The sequence below is a fragment of the Dendrobates tinctorius genome, unplaced genomic scaffold, assembly GCF_039654945.1.
Source record: "Dendrobates tinctorius isolate UK_male_01 unplaced genomic scaffold, ASM3965494v1 ptg000174l, whole genome shotgun sequence".
NCBI classification, from domain to species: domain Eukaryota; kingdom Metazoa; phylum Chordata; class Amphibia; order Anura; family Dendrobatidae; genus Dendrobates; species Dendrobates tinctorius.
Window position 1 is genome coordinate 2,004,863 of NW_027361841.1, and position 18,505 is coordinate 2,023,367.

The 18,505-nt window shown below is 48.3% G+C and overlaps 1 protein-coding gene across 2 annotated transcripts in view; it reads right to left on the reverse strand.

Annotated features, from left to right (window-relative positions):
- Positions 1 to 18,505, reverse strand: part of BEND7 (BEN domain containing 7) — a 211,076-nt gene that overhangs the window by 112,017 nt on the left and 80,554 nt on the right. For both annotated transcript variants that reach the window (XM_073551274.1, XM_073551273.1), the window contains exon 2: positions 16,976 to 17,053. Coding sequence is in view for 1 of the 2 variants with exons in the window: in XM_073551273.1 (XP_073407374.1) it covers positions 16,976 to 17,053 (78 nt within the window). In the remaining variant the exon portion in view is untranslated. The remainder of the gene's footprint in view (positions 1 to 16,975; positions 17,054 to 18,505) is intronic.

Here is an 18,505-nt window from a genome sequence, read left to right on the forward strand (position 1 = left end):
TATATCAGGCCGCCTCCTCCTGCTGGCGATGCCTGACTATCACTAGACCTTGCTAGTGACTCTGGCCCGCTCTCCTTGTGCTTCCCAGCCTCCTGACCTTCCGTTACTCACTCCTCCTTGTTCTCTCTCCTAGGCTCAGTGTCTCCAAGCCGTGCCTGCCACTTCTGTGTCTCCAAGCCGTGCCTGCCACTTCTGTGTCTCCAAGCCTTGCCCGTCACTCCTGTGTCTCCAAGCCTTGCCCGTCACTCCTGTGTCTCCAAGCCGTGCCGTCTCTCCTGTGTCTCCTAGCCGTGCCCGTCTGTCCTGTGTCTCCAATCCGGATCTACCTGTCTGTCCGCTGAAACGTTCCCTGGGTACCAGCTGCCGTGGTGATAGTTACCCGCGGGCTTGCCCCATACACTCCCTGTATAGGGGGTGGTCCACCTGGTCAGCTCGCCCTCGGGAGGTTCGTTGCCACGGTCTAGTGGGTCCACCCCATGAGTACCTTACAGTCTCTCACTCACATACCATCTCCTCATCTCGCCCCCTATCTGTCGGTGTCCCCCAAGGTTCAGTTCTACGACCCATGCTCTTCTCCATCTACACCTAACGCCCTGGGACAGCTCATAGAGTCCCTCGGATTTCAGTATCATCTCTATGCTGATGAGACAGAGATCTACCTCTTTGGATCTGATATCACCTTCTTACTAATTAAAATCCCACAATGTCTGTATTCTATTTCATCCTTCTTCTCTGCTAGATGTCTAAAACTTAACATGGACAATGCAGAATTCATCATTTTTCCCCCATCTCACTCACACCACCCCAACACACATATCCATTAAAGTAAATGGATACTCACACTCACCAGTGCCGGAAGATCGCTACCTTGTGGTAACCCTGAACTCTAATCTCTCCTCCAAACCACATATACAAGCCCTTTCTAGTTCCTGCCGACTCCAACTCAAAAATATTTCCTGGATACATACATTCCTTAATCAAGAATCTGCAAAAACACTAGTGCATGCCCTCATCATCTCCCACTTCGACTACTGCAACCTCCTGCTCTGTGGCCTCCCTTTTAACACTCTCGCACCCTTCCAATCTATCGTAACCTCTGCTGCCCGACAAATCCACCTGTCTCCGTTATTCCTCAGCCTCTCCTCTCTATCAATCCCTTCACTGGCTCCCCACTGACAAGAAACTCCAGTTCAAAACCCTAACCAAGACATACGAAGCCATCCACAACCTGTCTCCTCCATACATCTGTGATCTAGTCTTCCAGTATTTACTTGCACACAACCTCCGATCCTCACAAGATCTCCTTATCTTCTCCCCTCTTATCTCCTGTTCCCACAATTGCATTCAAGATTTCTCCTATGCATACCTTCTACTCTGTAACTTTCTATCCTAACATATCAGACTCTCAAATACCGTGGAAATCTTAAAAAGGAACCTGAAGACCTACGACAAGCCGAAAACATGCAGTAATCCTTGTTTCACCAAACCTCTGCACGACCAGTCCTACCCTCACCTACTGTATCATCACACATCCCTTGTAGACCGTGAGACCTCGTGACAAGGTCCTCTCTCCTCCTGTACCAGTACGTGACTTATATTGTCTAAGATTATTGTACTTGTTTTTTTATTATGCATACCCCTTTTCACATGTAAAGCGTCATGGAATAAATGGAGCTTTATTAAGTAATAATAATATTTTTCAAGTTAAAAGTGTCTACAGCCTTCTATATTATAATTATTTATTTTTAGGCTCCCATTGATTCTATGGTGCTGTATATGAGAAGGGGGTACATACAAAATACAAATATAAATTACAATGAACAAACTAACAATTACAGACTGGTATGGAGGGGAGTGAGCCCTGCACCTGCAAGCTTACAGTCTATGTCCTTTAAAGGTACAGTATGTTCCTATTGAAGTATTAAATGCCTGACAGGTCAGGTCCCATTTCAGGCCTCACACTTAGGCCAAACAATTAGGATCCAGACACTCACATTTCTGAATTGTAGTCTTTATAAAGTTTGTTGAAATCAATGTGAGTTGCTAAAAGAAGGAAATGGACCCCTCATTTTGCACATAACTAAGTGTCTTCAAGGTGGAACCCTCACTTATTTCTGGAAAACAAAGTTTGCTGTGACAGTGTTCCATTTTGCTAATTGGAAAGCTTCCCTCTAAAATGAATTGTTAGTGCTTCCACTACAGGTCTAGAATATTTCTTTTGTTTGTCCTTTTTATTTTACCTATTTTGCATTGTTTTGTTCCCATTTTGAAACATCTTTTGTATATTTTATAAACACTGGCTACTTTTGCTTTAAATATATAAAATGTAATCACTTAGTTCGTCTTGCATTATAAACCGCATCCCTGAAGCCAAACTTTACCTGTAACGGGTGTCCAAGCCACCTGTATAAACGACTGGGGGTGGCAGCTATATACTGTATATAATATATACCGTATTTTGTGGATTATAAGATGCACCGTTTTATAAAACATACCCCCAAATTGTGGTGATGAAAATAAAGAAAAATAATGCTTTTGATAAAATGGTGGTGTGTCTTATACTCTGCTTTTACGGTAGCTTACCTGGGGGCTGCGGCGTTGGAGCGGGATATAGGTGGCAGGGTCGCTGCTCCACGTAGCTGATGGAGGCGGCAGAGGCCGGAGTGGAAGGAGGTGGTGTTCGGTGGAGGTAGGAGTGGAGTGATGCTGCAGGCCCTAGGATGGCAGGAGGTGGTGATCAGAAGTGCAGGGGTTCCGCTGACATTTTGTGAAAGCCCGGACCTCCCCCGCTTTCCTTGCGGTGGATTCTTGGAAAATGGCTGACGGAGACGGAGCATGTGCAATTGAGATCTCAGTAGACGAGACTCAGTGCTGAGATCTCAATCTACACATGCGCTGCCTACTGTGGCCATTTTCCTGGAACCACATCATTGAAAAGCATTGTAAGTGAGGGGGCTCCAGGCTATCACAAAATGTCGATGGAGTTCCGCACTGCCAAACACCACGTCCTACCAACCTTAGGCATCCAGGATCACCCAACTCCTTCCGCCGCCGCCAGAAGCTTCCTGCAGCAGTGACTCTGGGACTCCGCTCCACCATAGCCAGTAAGCTACATTCAGATTATAAGACGCACTCTGATTTCCCTCATAATCCGAATATATATATATATATATATATATATATATATATATATATATATATATTATATACACACACATGTTCACTAAGACTTCCCCATTAACTGGCCTAGTGGTGAAAGCAGCCGTGGCCTCGTCCATCACTCATCAGTCAATTGCGTAATTCTCTTGACGATTGGAGGCAGCAGAGTGCTGGGTCGTGATTATCTGGCAATGGACAGGAGATATCTGCATGATTCCCCAATTGTCAAGGGGATCAGGCATATATCTCCCCACTGACAGGGAGGGGGGAGCAGTTGAATAAGCCTCGCCCATCGGACCGGACAGCTGCAGTTTACATACATCTGAACCGATATAAAAAAGGTATTTATGCATGAAAGGTGCGGGGGTCAGGGGGAAGCAAAAGTACTAAGAGAATCCTTATGTGACACACAATTGAATGATATCATTATATGATTGTGACATCGGCGGTTATGCCCGCCGATGCCCCTTCTGCTGCGGCGGCCGCTGCAGCGTCCCCTCACCTGCGCGCTCCCGCCCGGTCACGCGCCCGCCGTCAATTCCTCCTTACGTCGGCTCCTGGTTCCCGCCCCCTGGTTCGCGCTCGCCGCCTTCCGCTCTCTCTCTCCTGCGATGGGCGGCGCTGAGGGGCGGACTTGGGTCTCCCTTGCGATGGGCGGCGCTGAGGGGCGGGCTTGGGTGACGCACATCCGGGGGTTGCTGTACTTCAGGCGTCCTCGCAGTTAGGAGGACGCCTGATGATTGTGTAGTTTTCCTGCACCCTCTGGCCTCTACAGTTCTCCTGTAGCTTAACCGCTTTCCGCCTGACTCTCCCTGTCGCTCCCTGTCTCCTGCTCCCTTCCCTCCCAGCCTGCCTGGGCGCTGTCTTCCATCCCCGGTGCCGTCCTCCGTCTTCAGTCCGCCTAGGTCTTTCCACGTGCCTGTCTTCCGTATTGGTTCTGTCCTGCGCCTCTGGTCCCTGCTCGTTCTTCGTACCATTGCCTTCCCTGTCCTTCTGTCCGTGGAGCCGTCCCTCTTGGTTCCGGCTGTCGCGCCTCCGTCCTCTGTGGTCCTGCCCCAAACGGTCCCTGTATAGGGGTCGGTCTTCACCTGGTGTGCTCGACCCTGGGGCTCCGGATCCGCGATCCAGAGGGTCCACTCTCTAACTCAGGTTCCCCCTAGCATTACAGTGATATCTCAAAAAAGGGGTGACAGATTCCCTTTAATAGCACTTTTTATCTGTACTTATTGTTGAAGATCGACTCATTTGGCTGCCTAAAGAGGTCGTCACAACAACACTTTCCGTTTAAGTTTTCAACTGGTTTATTAAAACAGTACTGCATAAACCAGTCAAAAATTAGGTAAACAAACACGGCCCTTTGAGCATAACGAGAAAACCAAATAGCACACAGTACAGTCTGTGTGGCTGCAAGGATCCGCCTGCTTAGAGGAACAAAAGCGAGGTTCAGTTCACTTTAAAACGAACACACCTCTCGAGCCCTCATCTCCAGACACACGGAACACCGAGTTCAAAGGCTTCACATTTAGCTTCTGGACCACACCCTGGGGTGGATATATGGTGAACAGCCTCCCACCCACTCTTCAACTGTTCACAGCAACCAAGCCCTTAATATGGCTGATTAACCCCTCTCAACACTAAGTATGCTGGAGCATTTTTCCAGGTTCCAGTATTTTGCCAGTGACCTTCTCACATATCCCCCCTCCTCCCAGCGGTTTTAGCACCTTCAGTCACTAAATATGAAAGTCTAGAAAGGGAATCTGTGTTGCTGTGTAGTTTCCCGTGCCTATGCTCCACATGGAAGCTGAAGTCCTGGAGAGCTAGAAACCACCTAGTCACTCAGGCTCATTTTCTGCAGGGATCGGGTAATATCAGCTGCTTTTTAGTCCTGTCTATATAATATCAAGTAAAAAAGTGCCAAGCGCTTCTTATAAAGATGGGCCATAAAAACGGGACACAAATATCGGGAGAACCCAGGTGCGCATCCTGAGAAACAATCCCTTTATCCCATGCTAAAGTGCTTACCCATCATATGCTCCAGGACAAATGCAGCTCCGCCACCGAAGCGCGTTTCGCCTCTTTCTCCTTGACCGCACCTTGAGAGAGGCGAAACGCGCGTCGGTGGCAGCGCTGCATTTGTCCTGGAGCATATGATGGGTAAGCACTTTAGCATGGGATAAAGGGATTGTTTCTCACATATCTCCCATCCAGTAACCTTCTCACATTATACAAATACTGACTGGTGACCGGTTCACGCAGAGTAATGTGAATACCCTATGTCAGTGATGGCGAACCTTTCTGAGACCGAGTGCCCAAACTGCAACCTAAAACCCAATTAACATGTACCAAATACCTCATCATGATCCCCTTCATGAAGAAATATGCCCCATCATGATCCCCTTGATGTAGAAATGCCCCATCATGATCCCCTTCTTGCAGAAAGATGCCCCATCATGATCCCCTTCATGCAGAAAGATGCCCCATCATGATCCCCTTGATGTAGAAATGCCCCATCATGATCCCCTTCTTGCAGAAAGATGCCCCATCATGATCCCCTTCATGCAGAAAGATGCCCCATCATGATTCCCTTCATGCAGAAATATGCCCCATCAATGTTTCCTTCTTGTAGTAATATGCCCCATCATGATCCCCTTCTTGTAGTAATATGCCCCATCATGATCCCCTTCATGTAGAACTGCCCCATTATGATCCCCTTCATGCAGAAATATGCCCCAACTGTCATGATCCAGTCCAGAGTTTTTCTGCTGTCTTCTCTTTGGACTGGTCATGCGGAGGTTAATCCCCTCTGCCTCGTTCTGGAGCTGGTGGGGCTATTTCAGTCCTCTGCAGCCTGCGGGCCAGTGTCAGCTATAGTTCATGCTTCCTGGCTAGAACCTGTGACTCTATACTGGTGATCCTTCTGCCTATGACTTCCTGACTTGTGTATGACTTGGCCTGATCTCTGGACTCTGCCTCCTGTTTTCCATCTCTGATACCTCACTCTCTGACCGGTTTTGACCCTGGCTTGTACCCTGACAACGGCTTACGTCTTACGTTTCTGATACCACGTTCCTGGTAGGTCCTGACCGCTCGTTCGTCCCTGACTACGCACTTGCTTTCTCCCTTTGTACTTCTGCTCCTGACAGTTGCTGACTTCGGCTAGTCTGACTACTCTTTCATCACCTGTGACACCTGTGCTGCTGCTCTGTGTTACTACGCTGTGTGTGTGTGCAGCCTCTTTCCCTCACCATCACCCCCTGGGGGAGGTTGCGCTGTATTACACTGCAGCAGCACGTTACACCATCATGATCTCATTCATGCAGAAATGTGCCCCATCATGATCCCATTAAAAATATGCCCCATCATGATCTTCTTCATGCAGAAATATGACCCATCATGATCCCCTTCATGCAGAAATATAACCCATCATGATCCCCTTCATGTAGTATTATGCCCCATCATGATCCCCTTCATGCAGAAAGGTAGAAATTGCCCATTCCACCACCTCCATCATTTCCTCCCCCCCATCACTCCCATCATTGGCCCTCTCCCCATCAGTCCCCTCTCCCCATCAGTCCCATCATTGGCCCTCTCCCCATCACATACACACACCAGCAGCCACACACACACCAGCAGCGTCCTTCCTCGCTCTCACTTCTTCTCACACATCGAGCGGCGTGGCCGCAGCTGGATGACATGATCATTCAGCTCCGCGGCCGCGCAATAAGTGAGAGCGAGGAAGGACGCTGCAGCTCCGGACCAGTGAGGCGAGGCCGCGTGCCAGCTGAGAGGGCTCTGCGTGCCCTCTCTGGCACGCGTGCAATTGGTTCGCCATCACTGCCCTATGTATTATATTGATGGCTGGACCATACAACACAAGCACTTTTTAATATAAAACTTTCGTGTCTCCCCTATTTCCTCATAGATTATAAGCTTGTGAGCAGGGCCCTCACTCCTCTTGGAATCTGTTGAATCATGAGCTACTCTGTAATGCCTTTATTATTTGTACAAGTCCCCTCTGAAATGTGAAGTTCTGTGGAATATGTTGGCGCTATAGAAATAAAAATTATTTATTATTATTAATAAACACTCGCATAATAGATATTTAAGGCATATCCTGTGGATTCACGCTCTACGGTACTTCCTCCATCAATAACATAGAAAATGAATGGGGCAAAGGCTTGCAAGCCCAGCCACTACTTCATTTTAACGGATATTTCAGTGCCCGATTCTTAGGATCAGTGGGGATCTCAGCAGTCAGACTCACAGCAATCAGTAAATTATCACCTACCCTGTTTCCTGTGGTGATAACCTGACTTTACAATCAGAATACTCCTTTGAGATAATTATAGGTCTACACACTTTGCCTTGCTTTTTGACACTTCTTTGGAATAAGTTTAAAAATATTGTAAAGCAGCGGCGTCCACGCTGTGCAGAGATGAGGCAGTGACCCAGCAAGTTCAAACAAAAAAAGAGGGATTTTGGGTTCTTACCGTAAAATCTCTTTCTTGGAGCCTTCATTGGGGGACACAGATGACCATGGGTGTATGCTGCTGCTGCTGCTAGGAGGCTGACACTATGCAAAACAAGAAACTTAGCTCCTCCCCGGCAGCATACACCCACCAACAGGCACCAAGCACCTCAGTTGGTGAAAAAAGCAGTAGGAGAAGCAACCAAAACCATAAACATATGTACCAACTCAACAAGGGACTCTCAGACCCAACACGGTACTAATTAAACAGGGCGGGTGCTGTGTCCCCCAATGAAGGCTCCAAGAAAGAGATTTTACGGTAAGAACCCAAAATCCATCTTTCTTTATCTCCTTATTGGGGGACACAGATGACCATGGGACGTTCCAAAGCAGTCCCGAGGGTGGGAACAGCAATAAAGGAACGAAATAAGGAAGGGCTTAGGTCAGTCGATGCGCCACCGCCGCCTGCAGCACCTTCCTACCAAGAGCTGCATCAGACGAGGACTGGGTATGAACCCTGTAGAACCTCGCGAAGGTGTGCAAAGATGACCAGGTCGCGGCTCTGCAAAGTTGTAAGGCCGAAGCCTGGTGTCGCATAGCCCAAGAGGCACCTACAGCTCGGGTGGAGTGGGCTTTCACCCCCGGAGGAGGCCGTTTCTCCTGAAGACGATAGGCTTCCAGGATGGTAGACCGAATCCAACGAGCAATTGTGGACTTGGAGGCCAGAAGACCTTTCTGGCGACCCTCAGAAATGACCAACAAGGAATCAGATTGGCGAAAGGAAGCGGTCCTGGCAAGGTAAACACGCAAGGCTCTCACTACATCCAGTTTGTGGAGCGACTTTTAAAGAGGATGAGCAGGCGCAGGACAAAATGATGGAAGGACGATATCTTCGTTAATGTGAACAACCTTAGAACAACCTTATCTTGGTGGAGGATAAGGTAAGGAGAACGACAGGATAAGGCCGCCAGCTCAGAAACTCTCCTGATGGAAGTAATGGCGATCAGAAAAGCCACCTTCCATGAAAGAAAAGACAGAGGGATGTCCTGAATCGGCTCGAACGGCGCCTTCTGGAGAGCGCCAAGAACAAGATTGAGATCCCATGGATCTATCGGAGAACGATGAGGAGGAGCCACATGGGCGACTCCTTGGAGAAAGGTCTTCACTTGCGGTAAGGAAGCCAGATCCGTCTGGAAGAGGATTGCTAGGGCAGATACCTGGCCTTTGAGAGTACTGAGGGATAGGCCCGCATCCAAGCCGGATTGGAGGAAACCAAGAATGGAAGGAATTGAGAACGATAGTGGAAAAACATCGTTTTCGTCACACCAGCGAAAAAAGGCCTTCCAGTACCTATGGTAAATGCGGGAAGAAGCAGGCTTCCGAGCCTTAATCAAGGTCTGAATGACCCGGTTGGAAAACCCTGATTCCTTCAGAATCGAGGCCTCAACGGCCATGCCGTTAAACTGAGAGATTGAGAACTCTGGTGGTAAAGGGGGGCCTTGCGAGAGAAGATCTGGACGGTCTGGAAGCCTCCAGGGGGCGTCCGTGAGCATGTTCACCAGCTCCGCGTACCAAGGTCGTCTCGGCCAGTCTGGAGCCACTAAGATGACCGGGATGCCCTCTGACTTTATCTTTTTGACCACTCTTGGGATTAGGGCAAGCGGAGGGAACAGGTAAGGTAGGTGGAACTGGGACCACGGGATTACTAGGGCGTCGTAACCGACGGCTAATGGATCCCTGGACCTGGCTACAAAGTGAGGAACCTTGTTGTTCATCCGAGAGGCCATGAGATCGACGTCCGGGGTGCCCCAGCGCTGGCATATCTGACTGAAGACTGTGGGATGAAGGGACCATTCGCCTGACGCTAGCCCTTGGCGACTCAAGAAGTCGGCTGCCCAGTTTTCCACCCCTGGAATGTGAACGGCGGAAATCGCCGGCACGTGACGCTCTGCCCAACGAAGTATCCTTGCCACTTCCGACATCACCTGCCTGCTGCGAGTACCGCCCTGGTGGTTTATGTACGCCACGGCCGTGGCGTTGTCTGACTGAATGCGGACCGGCTTGCCTACTAGAAGATGCTGCCAACGAAGGAGAGCGAGGAAGATTGCCCTGATCTCCAGAAGGTTGATGGGCAGAGGAGTCTCCTGGGCGTTCCAACGCCCTTGGGCCGTTCTCTGACAGTAGACCGCCCCCCCATCCTAGGAGACTGGCATCGGTGGTGATGACCTGCCACCGAGGCGGGAGAAAGGATCTTCCGCGGAGAAATTACGTCGACAACGTCCACCAAGTTAGCGATTGTTAGACTCTGAGCGGAAGAAGAATGGGGTGATCCAGAGAAAACGAGGTCTTGTCCCAGACTGACAGGAGGAACAGCTGGAGAGGGCGAGAGTGGAATTGTGCAAATGGCACTGCTTCCATAGAGGCCACCATTCTCCCCAGGACTCTCATGCAGGACCGAAGGGACATGACCCTCGAGCGCCGAAGGGACTGGTTCCCCTTGCGAAGGGTTGACAACTTGTCCCTCGGTAAGAACACTCGGGCCAGATTCGTATCGAACTCCATGCCCAAAAAGGTCAGTCGCTGGGTAGGGCACAGAGTGGACTTGTCCTTGTTGACTATCCATCCCAGGCGTCCGAGGGCATCCAAGGTTATGTGAAGGCTGTGAAGACAGTCTTGTCGGGACGAGCCCTTGATCAGAAGATCGTCCAGGTAAGGGATAAGGATCCCTCTGGATCGAAGGATGGCCATTACTGTTGCCATCACCTTCGTGAAGACACGAGGGGCGGAGGCTAGGCCGAAGGGAAGGGCCGCGAACTGATAATGGCTGTTCTGAATCGCAAAGCGGAGGTATCTCTGATGCTGGCGAGAAATGGGGATGTGGAGGAAGGCATCCTGTATATCCACCGAGCAGAGAAACTCTCCGGGCTCCATTGAGGCTATTACCGAACGCAGAGACTCCATCTTGAAATGGCGGATCTTCACGTGGCGATTGAGCCGTTTGAGGTCCAAAATTGGGCGAAGTGAGCCGTCCTTTTTTGGGACTACAAAGAGATTCGAGTAGAACCCTAAAAACCGCTCGTTTGTAGGAACGGGAACGATGACCCCGGCGGAAAGGAGAGAGGAGACGGCCTGAAGGAACCCTGGAACCTGTGATCGCTGTTTTGGGGATCGGGACAGACAGAAACGACTGTTTGGGAGGGAAGAAAACTCTATTTTGTATCCGGACGTGATGATTTCCCTGACCCAAGCGTCGTCGACAACGGATAGCCACGCGTCCTTGAAAAAGGAAAGTCTGCCTCCCACCCTGGAAAGCTTTCCAGGTGGGGGTGACCCGTCACTTAGATGAAAACCCTCCGGATCGAGCGCCTGAGGACCTGGAAGGCTGACCCCTGGATCTCCAGCGAGGGGCTGGCTTATACGATGGCTTTCTCCGGTCATTGGAAGCAGTGTTACGGTCCTGCTGGGATGAACCGTCTGTGGGAGAGAAGGGGCGAAAGGACCTAAAAGGCCGAGAAGCCCTCTTGTTAAAGAACCTCTTAGGACGGGACTGAGGAAGGGAAGTGCTCTTTCCACCCGTGGCATCCGAGATTAACTGATCCAGCTTGGCTCCAAAGAGCCTAGTGCCGTGAAACGCCAGGTTGGTGAGTGACTTTTTTGAGGTAGTATCCGCATTCCAAGACTTCAACCAAAGAATGCGGCGTATTGCCACAATGTTGCTGTTAGCTCTAGCAATGCACCCTGCCGCGTCCAAGGAGGCGGCCAGAAGGTACTTGCCTGCGTGATTAATTTGGTCTGCTAAATCTGCCAGCTCGTCTTGAGGAGCTGCCGCTGAAACGCCCCTGCGCAGAATTTTTGCCCAAGCCGAAATGGCTTTCGCCACCCAAGCGGAAGCGAAGATAGGGCATAGGGATGCACCGGATGCCTCAAAGATAGACTTAGCCAACGACTCTATTTGCCTGTCTGATGGGTCCTTGAGAGAAGCTCCGTCCGGAAGGGAAAGGACCGTCTTAGAGGAAATACGAGAAACTGGTGGATCTACCTCGGGAGCTTTGGTCTATTTCGTGACTAGCTCCGCATCAAAGGGATAAAGTACATCTAAGTACTTGCGGCCTGAGAAACGTTTCTCAGGATGTTGCCAGTGGTTGGCTAAGGAAGTGTCGAAATCCTTATTAGGGAAGGTTCGAGATGGAGGCCTTGCCTTCTTAAGGGAAACAGAGCATTCCTGAGGGGGGGCCTTATCCTCCTTAATCTTGAGTGTTTGGTAAATAGCCAATATGAGACTATCTACCATCTCCCGAGTTCTAGCTATGTCGTCCGCCTCTGAGTCTGATCCAGATAGTGAATCCTCGTCTGACCCCGGATCGTCTGCCGATGAGGGGGACGAGGAGCATAGCCTGAGAGAAGCAGAGGGACCCTGCGAACCGGATGAAGAGCCAGACAGGACCCGCTTCCTAGAGCCCCGACTTGGTCTGTCCGTCTGAGGGCCACGGTCCGGTGCTGGCGACTCACCATGCGAGGCGGTCGGTGCACAGGTGACAGCAGATAACTGAGGTAACCGCTCTAAGACCTGGACCAGCGATTGAGACACCTTTGTCAGCTCAGAAACTGACTGAGACATCGCCACGGCCCACTCCAGGGGTGGGGAGGTCTCCGCCCGGGGTTCGGAGTGCTCCTGAGGGGCCGACATGGTGGAAGGGCTGCAGGAGAGGCAGGGGTGAGACCACTGACCCGAAGCCCACTTCTTTTTACAGCGCGCGCAGGCGTAGTGAGTAGCGGTGGGGCTGGAGCAGAAGGCCCTTGCGGGGTTGTGCATAAGTCTCAGTGGCAGAAAAAACACAGCCTGAGGAAACTGCGGGGGGAGCTAAGTTAGGTGCCAGGGATAGTCAGCGTCTAGCCTACCGAGGATCAGAAGCGATGTGTCCCCCAGGCGAGGTCCGGAGAGAAGGAGGAAGAAGATCGGCAATCCAGGAAGAAACGCTGGCGGTGGGCGGGGCTAAGCCACCGCACGGCGCGATTGGCTGAGACCCCAGAGGGGAGGGGGACGGCCAAAGACAGTGACAGGGCTGAAGAGAAAGCAGCCCTGAGATAGGCTGAAAAAGCGTGCGGGGAAAGCGCGCGCAGGGAGAGGGAAGAACTTTTGAAAGTGAAAGTGCTCCCTCACTTTCACTAGCGACGGCGCGCCCGGGCTTGAAAGCGCTCCCTCCCTGTAGCTGATGAGGACGGGGAGCGCTGACGGAGGGAGCGCTGACGGAGGAAGCGCGCCCCCCCCCCCCCGGACCCCCCCGCGACAAGAGGGACGCGCGCCTGTCAGAGCGCTGGTTCAAGGGGCGGGAAATTCAAAACGAGGAGAGGTACTCTGCTGTCCTAGACTGGCATGTGAGCGCAGGACTGCAGGGAACATTCAGAAAAACATACCTGATGTCCCTGAAGAGGCTGACCACAGGGGCCCGCGATAGAACGCAGGTCGCTGGGAGAGGTGATCCTCAGTACCCGCACCGCCGTATGGTGCAGAAGACGGCTTCAATCCCCGTGTCAGGGGAAACGTCACCGCTGGCGACCGCCGTCTTCCTCTCAGCCCTGTCCTGGGAGAGGGGTGAGGAGGGGAATGGGCTAGGACCGTCCATCCATGGCCCCTAGTACCCGAGGGTGATAGGGGAAGGTCCTGCCTGCGGGCCTGAGAGTTGCGATGTGGGCGATACCACATTGCTCGCTCAGCCGCATTAATAGGAAAAGCAGGATGAACTCACATCCCGTTTCCTGAGCTGTATCTGAAAAAGAAAGGGGAAATCATTAAAAAAAACACAACAAAAACCTGAAAAGAAAAGGATTAAATGCGGATCTGGGGAGATCCCGGTCCGCCTCCTACAGACACTAAGCACAAACTGAGGTGCTTGGTGCCTGTCGGTGGGTGTATACTGCCGGGGAGGAGCTAAGTTTCTTGTTTTGCATAGTGTCGGCCTCCTAGCAGCAGCAGCATACACCCATGGTCATCTGTGTCCCCCAATAAGGCGATAAAGAAAATGTGTTTAATGTCCACAAAAAACACTCACAGTGCACAACACGCTGTATCCTCCGGATCGCAGCCGAGAAGCAACAAAACAGTCCGTGGCCAGTTGCCGTGAGCGACCGTGCTGCCCGGGTAAGAAAGGGGTGCCAGACCTCTTGGCTTAGTTTGGCCCTGTGTTGCCTCACACAGGGAACGCTCTGCAGACCACTGCTCTCTCTCTGTGCAAGTCAGAACTGACACACCCAAAACCATTTCTGCAGGGTTTTTTTTTCCTTTCTCCAATCTGTGGCCACTTATAAGACCTGGGCTGGAGGAAACGGACCGGACCCCACTACCTTCCTGCAGTCCGTTTAAAAAATAAAAGCCCATACCGGGTTTTCCTGAATAAACTCCTTGGTCCAAATAACGTGACCAGGCTCAAACTCACTTTTATTCTGCCCTGTGAGTCACAGGCACAATGCTGTGATGACAGGGCACTCCAGTAGATCTAATATGCTTCTGAGCGCATTCTGGGGGACACATAGCGACCCTCACATATGACTCCGGTCGCTGCCTCACAATATATATAAAAAAGTAATAAAAATGCTTGTTTTTCTGCAAAAAAATAAAGCAGTATTAATAACATATATTAAAGAGGACCTTTCACCAAATATTCTCTCCTGAACTGGATACACAATGTAATTATTTTTTTAATTACTGCAATTTTTATTTTCAACAAGAACTAGGCTTGAAAAATAGTAATAAAGATTAGCAGATTACAATGTAAACAGAGTAAATCAGCTTTGTGATATAGATGCCACATATTATGGAGATATACAAATTTCTTATATATAACTAATAGTGATGAGCGAGTATACTCGTTACTCGAGATTTCCCGAGCATGCTCGGGTGATCTTCGAGAATTTGGATGTGCTCGGAGATTTCGTTTCCGTCACCGTAGCTGTATGATTTGCGGCTGCTAGACAGCCTGAATACATGTGGGGATTTCCTAACAAACAGGCAACCCCACACGTGTTCAGGCTGGCTAGCAGCCGCAAATCATGCAGCTATGGCGACAGACACTAAATCTCCGAGCACATCCAAATACTCGGAGATCACACGAGCATGATTGGAAAATCTCAAGTAACGTCTATACTCGCTTATCACTAATAACTAACAAACTACAAAACAAAGGGGGATACATCGAGACATACACGAATAGACAGAAGGGAAAGGAGATGAGTAAAGGTATTAGGTTCTGGGGGTTGTAAGGAAGGGTGGAAGGAGATATATGACCTAGTGAAGAACGTTCATAAATATTCAGAAATACGGTATTCCATGGGGACCAAAGGAGGTTGAATCTCTTGACCATTTCATCATTCAGAGCACTGCTATTTTCAAAATTTCTGAAATCTTTGATTCTGGAGTTTAAGTTATATATGGATAGTGGGACATATATTTCCAATGAGAAGCTATCGAACATCTTGCAGCCGTCAATATGTGTAGGAGAAGTCTAACAGTTCTTTTAGATATATTTTGCAGTAAAATATTAAGTAAAAAGTGTTCAAGACCTAATAAATTCTAAATAAAAGACTTGTTTAAACAAAGTTTGTACAGTTGTCCGTGTCAGTTAACCTGATCCTTGGGGTCAGCAGATGCAGTATCGGGGACTGCCTAGGAATTGTACCTGACGGCTACTTGCAGCTCAATCCTGACCCCACCATCAGGAGCTCCAGTGAAACTAGGTAGCCTCCTACCTATGCACCCCTTCTGAGGAAGATAGACATCGAAACGAGCGTCAAGGGGTACACTGGGACTTCTGACACTCTGCGTAACTATTCATCTCTCTGGCTCCTCATTATATACATATGATTGATACTGATTTTTCTACTCTACACCTTGAGCCATGGTATGCACTTTTCTCTTGTATCTGGCTTCCCTCATGAGGTGATTACTTATTTGATTTATGTTTTGAGGTATTTACCCAATGTACTCATAGTATTATCCCTCTGCAAGCCTCATTAGGGGCAGCCAGGGACGTAACCCCAGCAGGGTCCAGGTATATTTATTTATTTACTTATTTTGCACCCTATTGTTGAACTTTTTTGCACTTTTCTCTATAGATGATTATTGCTGACTAATGCTTTATAAGTGTACCTTGTAACTAAAATGCATTATGCAGGTAGTTGCAGATTGCTTATAATTATGGATGCAATATAATTACTCTTTTGATATTATCCATCCATTTTTTTGAGCCCAGTGTTTTGCTTGTTTTTTTTTCTGTATGGTCTGTATACATCTCCAAAACATTTCCTTTTAATATTTTTAAGTGAATGTTTCAATAAAATGTATTTTTTATACATTACTATGTTTGGAGGACTTCTTTTTGCTCTACATAGGTGTTCGGTGTTCTCACGGCCCTCCGTGTTTATGATCTAGGGCATTTCTTGCCCTTACTAGGCTTGTCCTTACTAGGTAAGCCTGGTCCTGTAGCACAGTGGGTCTACGAACCACGTGAGCCACCTGCAGGCATGACAGTCCCAGAATAGATGGAAAATAGATCCTGTCAGCAAGTCACATCTCCAACACAAGAAGGAAATAGATGGATCTAATTTCTTGAATTGGTTCTCTTTATAAGTGATACAAGATGCCGCACAATTTAATTTTTTACATTTTGCATTATGCTTCTCCTTTGTGGAGAACACATCCCCAGTGAAAACTCTCTGATAATAACGACTTGAACTTAATGAACATTCAGCCTATGTGCCCACGATCAACATTTAGCAGGGTTTTGGACGCCGCGTATTTTCGCTGCATTGTTGTAATCACGCAGGTCAATCCGCATGTGTTCAATGAACCGTGCGGATTTACCCCATCTAATGTATGGCTATGGGTGAGATAACGCAGCTGAGACTAGTGTCTCCGCTGCAGATAACTGACATGCTGTGCAGCTCATACACCCGCACCGCAGGTGAGTTTACGCTGCATCAAATAGAAGCACAGTGGGCATGGGATATCTATAAATCCCATCCACTGTGCTTGTAACTTAGAACGCAACATAGGTGAGCTGCATCCAAATCACTGCTATCCTGGATCGTGGGCACATACCCTAAATCATTAGGTGCCAAATATTTTGATTGCTAATCTCTCCACAAGGGAGAGGCAAAATTTAAAAAAAAAATTAAAAAAAAACAAACATTTTATTTTGCTCTGGAGCCACTATTACATCCTGTATTCAGTTCAACGTGAAAAAATTGATGAAAGTGTTGTCTTTAATGCCACTGGCGTCAAAGTGAGATAAACATATACTATAGTTCATAAAATGTTGCAGTACAGAGCTAACACATTTTTTAATATCTTACCAGAAAAATGATGGAACTCGATGGATTCTCCATTGATGTCATTGTAGTCTTGGGACTTATATACTTCAGAATGGTAATCTGAAAAACAGAGGCAACTTTGTGGGAAAACAATATTACACTTAATTCAAACTAAAGCAATATGAGAAAAAGAACAGATATCTTACGAGACGCACTTAAAATTATGAATATTTTCCTTACCATGCTGACCTATCTTATTACAGAATGGCTAAATTGTTTGTGTTGCCCATAGAAAGAAAAACAAGAAGCTGCTAATAGGAACTTGTCACCCAAACCAAGAGCAGCATAAATCAGATCCTAGTTGCATGACTGCAGCCAGGTATATATTTCTCTGAAAAAGTAATGCATGGTAATAAACTTTGAGTTTAAATTCATAGCTTCCAGATGATAAAAATAATTTTTAGAATAATACATTTATGATTCAAAAATGCATTTAATATGATGCACCTAAGGGTATGTGCACACGCTGCGGATTGCAGGGCGGATTTGGATGCGCGGATTTTGTAAAATCCGCAGGTAAATCTGCAGGTCAAAAGACCTGTGGTTTTACCTGTGGATTGCTCTGCGGTTTTGCCCTGCGGTTTTTCATCTCCACAATGGAAGAGATGGCAAACCGCAGCGGAATCCGCAGTAAGAATCGACATGTTAATTCTTTCTGCGGTTTCAAAACCGCAGAAAAACCGTGCGGAAAAATCCGCACCGTCTGCACTGCGGTTTTTTATTCCCATAGGGAATAATGGTGCTGTACACCGCAGCAAAAACTGCTGCGGCACCGCAGCAGAATCTGCAGCGTGTGCACACACCCTAAAAGTTACACACTTTCCAGAGAACCAGAAGTTTTTACTGCAAAGTTCCAGTAAACAAATCAGTTGCTTGGCATACAATTAGGTGGTACTATTTAAATTGAGTCTATCAGCAGTACTGTCCCTCTAAAACTGATGACAGTTCTACATAGGAGACCTATAGAGGTGTTTAAACATAACTCTCTGTAGGATTTTTACAACATATTTATTAACGACCTGGTAGAAGGTTTAGGCCCTGTGCACACGGTGCGGATTCTGTTGCGGATCCGTAGCGGATCTGCCGCTGCGGATCTGCAGCAGAACTGCAGGTGATGTACAGTACCATTAAGGCCTATGTAAAAAAAACACCGCTGTGCACATGCTGCGCTTTTTTCCGCGCGGTTTTTGTGCGAAAAAAAAAAGCAGCATGTGACTTCTTTTGTGCGGTTTTGCTGCAGTTTTCCACCTGCTCCATTCTACAAAACCGCAGTGGAAAACCGCACAAAAACCGCAAAAAAAAAGGAAGAAATCCAGAGGAAAAATGCAGTTCATTTGACCTGCGGATTTAGTAAAATCAGCGTGGAAAAATCCGTGTGAGGATCCACACTGTGTGCACACAGACTTACACAGTAAAATATTGATATTTGAGGATACAAATCTATGTAAAGCAGTCAATACAAGAGAAGATAGTATTCTGCTACAGATGGATCTGGATAATTTGAAAATGTGG